Source organism: Austrofundulus limnaeus, unplaced genomic scaffold, assembly GCF_001266775.1.
Source record: "Austrofundulus limnaeus strain Quisiro unplaced genomic scaffold, Austrofundulus_limnaeus-1.0 Scaffold130, whole genome shotgun sequence".
In the NCBI taxonomy this organism is placed as follows: domain Eukaryota; kingdom Metazoa; phylum Chordata; class Actinopteri; order Cyprinodontiformes; family Rivulidae; genus Austrofundulus; species Austrofundulus limnaeus.
This window is the reverse complement of record NW_013952532.1, coordinates 528,103-531,945: the sequence shown is the minus strand read 5'-3', so window position 1 is coordinate 531,945 and position 3,843 is coordinate 528,103. Positions and strand designations below refer to the sequence as shown.

General features: G+C 37.1%; 1 protein-coding gene across 1 annotated transcript in view; it reads left to right on the top strand.

Annotated features, from left to right (window-relative positions):
- The window catches only part of cyth4b (cytohesin 4b), a gene marked incomplete at both ends in the record, with an annotated part of 8,335 nt that extends 5,002 nt beyond the window's left edge, over positions 1-3,333 (top strand). Inside the window, 2 exon segments of the mRNA XM_014015492.1 lie at positions 512-592; positions 3,221-3,333. Coding sequence (XP_013870946.1) covers positions 512-592; positions 3,221-3,333 — 194 coding nt within the window.
- Between the last annotated feature and the right edge of the window lie 510 nt (positions 3,334-3,843).

The following is a 3,843-nucleotide window of genomic DNA, read 5'->3' as shown; positions in this document are numbered from 1 at the left end:
GGGTAAGTGTGGAGGACTACGTCGCCCTCTAGTGGTCAACAAAAAAATGCCTCCTTCTGTCATTTAAGTTGCCCATCCCTGATCTAGCAAATAATAAGAAGTAGGGGTGCAACAATAAATGTACCTGTATCAAACCATTCAACACAGTGCTTTAGGTTCAATACACACTTGTATCGAACAATACAGATTTTAAAAATTTAGTTTATCAACTTGTCTTCTGAAGATGCTCTGTATTAAAGGATCAGTGGATCTGTGTTCGACTACTCCACCTAGGCTGCATTGTTGAGTGCAGATCCACTGAGACTAAAGTATTGAACCGAACCGTGAATTTCCTGTATCGTTGCACCCCTCTTTAAAAGAAAGGAGATTAAAAAGGATTTATTTGTAGGCCTATATGAAGTTTGTTTAAAATTTTGAAAAATCGTCACAGACATTAGAAACAAAATAGCTGTTAGACTAACACAAGAGGGTGGTGAAAACTGGTCTCATTCTTGTGGTTTTCCTCTCACAGGGACGAGCTCCACCTTCAGACCTTAAAGGCCTTTGTGGAGCTGCACGAGTTCTCCAACCTCAGCCTGGTTCAGGCTCTCAGGTTAGTCTTCTTCTTCTGTTATGGAAAATGTAACTGATGTTAGATGAGATGGTCCACCAAACTAAGAAATGAGAGTAATTTTACACACCTTTCTGTCTAACAACGCATGAGGCAGTGTAGACATCGTTGATTGGGTGTAAACAGGATATTGTGGTTTACTTGTTACAGACGTTTGACCGCCCACCTTCRTTTACAAGTTACTGTCAAGAACAGTAGTTCACTTCAACCTCCCTTCAGGCAGAAAAAAAGGTCCTGGACACAAAGGCATACAGAGAAGTGTGTTAACACATTTCTGCAATAATGTAGAAATATGAAAAAACATATAGGAAAGGTTATGCAAAAAAAAAGGCAATTTTTTTTCCTGCATGCCTTTCTTGGCTTCCATGGGATGTAAAAGGTCAACCTCTGTATTAATATTTTGGGACCTTTGCAATGTCTTGAAATTCATTGTAATTCACYTTTAATACCCTGTTCTTCTATAACAATAAAGAAAATAAAAGGTTGGCAAAGACACCAAATAAAACAAATAAGCAAATTTACTAAATGTTGAAAAAATTCCAAATTTCTGTTAACATAAACGACTTTTTAACACAATTTTGTACCAGCCCACACAAGCTGCCACAGATTCTATTTTTAGCAGCTCGTAGGAGTGCGGTGGCTCTAAACTGACACCTTCAATGGAACATTAAAACTAGCTAGCTGAGTTATTGACATCTTTTACCACACACAAACCAACTCAGGAGACTTCAGAAAAACATACTTTTTTTCTTTCTTTTTTTTTTTCGAATGATCTGGATGCTTTGGCCATCCAGCCAACGCCTTGGTATAGAGTTCAGAACCAGCTTGTCAGTGAAAAAAGCCAACAATTCTTGGGAGATTTTAGGGCGAGCAAGATTATAATGGCAACTTTCCCTTGTAGTTATGTTGTTGTGCATCCATAGTGATGCCTCTTCTACCACAATCAATGTGCTGTTAACAAAGTCATATAATAACCAGAATGTATTTATTCTCTTTTTTTTTTTTTACCAGCAAGGCATTTTCTCATTGTAAAAGCAAATACTATGATTGCACATTGACTTACCTTAAAAAAATGCCAAATAGTCAAAGTTAGCCATCAAATGTCCATTTCGTCAAACTTTTCCACCCTAAACAAGCACAGGTGACAATTGAAAGGAACAACTTCYTTTTAACACAAATAAACCTCCAGCAAAACCAGGATCTGGATGGGCTGCCAACTGTCTGGATCAACTGGAGTTTGAAAATAAGCAAAATTATTCATATTTTCTATTCAGCTACAGAAATGTTACAAACAAAGCAACACAGTGTCAAAGAAACGGCTCTGGTTTTAAACAGAAAGGACAATTTACCATGGGTTCACTTGAAATGGTGGTAATGGGTAATGATTCTCTCTGCAAACCTTTCTGCATATATTTACATTTTGACATTTATATATGACCTCCACATTGGTTCCATCAAGCCAGCCAACTTGCTAGTGGCTATTTTGTGRCTAAACATGTTCTGTATTGTACATTTAATTAACTTTAAGGAGCAGATATCATAAGATTTTTTTTTTCATATGCTGCTTCCTTTCATTTTGTTTTATCAGTGTGCATTGCCAATACACTGCACACTATTGTGATTCATTTCCCATCCAAGTCATCTCAACTTTGGCATGCTTCTCCTCCTGCATACTTTATCCTATAGCTGCCATTGTAATTTATATCTATAAAGCTCCTGTTCCAAATGATGGCTATGCCTTTTGGTGCCTATAAAACATTTAGTTTATGAAATATTAATGTTTAAAAAATTATAATGGCMGTCAATTGAGCCTTGTATTGGTCCAATACTGCCCCCTGCTGCATCTACACAATGTGGTACTGCACTATAGTTTCATTATATTTCAACTCAATAGTTCTGTGTTTACAATACTAATTTGATTGTATTTTGATATTTTACTATAATATTGTCCTAATATTGCTTTATTGTTGTAATATATTTCAAATTAGTGACAACCATTACATTGGCAATGTGGCCTCTTTCTGCATATATACAAAACAACCCCTGGCAGGTTTCTGTGCCACAGCACCAATGGTCTAATGGTTAGTGTCATGGGCTTTCATGTGGAGATCAAGGTTCAAAACCCAGCAACAGCAACTTTAGCAGAAAATCTCTACAAACTTCATATTGTCACACAATTACCCTTGTTACAAACACCTGCTGACTTGACAAACACAAGCTGTTATAGAAAACACATTTGAACTTGGCCACACTTCATTCTGCWAGTCCATTGCTGAACGCAAAGCCATGCTGCAATGACATGCTACAYGGCAATGCGCACTTGTTTTTACATCGTAAAAACCCATGTCTAGTTTTTATTGTTTCAKTGTGTGAAATGTTTTGTTTGTTTTTAATGAAATGAATTATAAAAACCTATAGCAGTATTCTATAACATAAAACGGGCTAGGCTCAGTTTCTCTTATCCAGTAAAGAATCTAAATGTTGCACCAACAAATGTTTACTGTCAATTCAAACGTATGCAGAGCTGTAGTGTAGACTGTAATTGCTGACCACAAACCTAYATGAACATTTCAAGTTTGCTAAAAGTCTATTGCGGTTTTCATGTGATAGGCAGTTCCTGTGGAGTTTCCGTCTGCCCGGTGAGGCTCAGAAAATTGACCGAATGATGGAGGCCTTTGCCACGCGATACTGTGAATGCAACACTAATGTCTTCCAGTCCACAGGTTAGTACACTTCCAYATTGTCTACAATACTGTGGGCGGCAGAGGCGATATTTTTAGATTAGCCTACCTTAGGTGCTTTTCAGCTTTATAACTGAATTTGTTTCTTGAACCTTTTTTAGCCTTTTTTTATTTATAGTTCAGATATATTAAAGTGGGAGTTSTTCTAAGGAAAAGTTGTGAACGATTAATTTTAGAGTTTGATGAAGCAGAGTTTCATTCTGACTGTATGGATGAGCTAATGCTTGTTGGAGCAGAACCCAGACTAAAGGGAATTGTTGACATTCACAAACAACCATTAACGCTCACATCTAGAGACAATTAGAGATGCCAGTCAACCTATCACGCATGTTTCTGAACTGTTGAAGAATACTGGAGTAACAAAAATAAATAAATAAATAAATACCTGCATGTATGCAAACTAAGCACATAAAAGGGTCACCAGCAGTTGCAGCTGGCTATAACACTTCAGGTTCAGCCTGTGGCACTTCCAGCATAATTATCTTACTGATA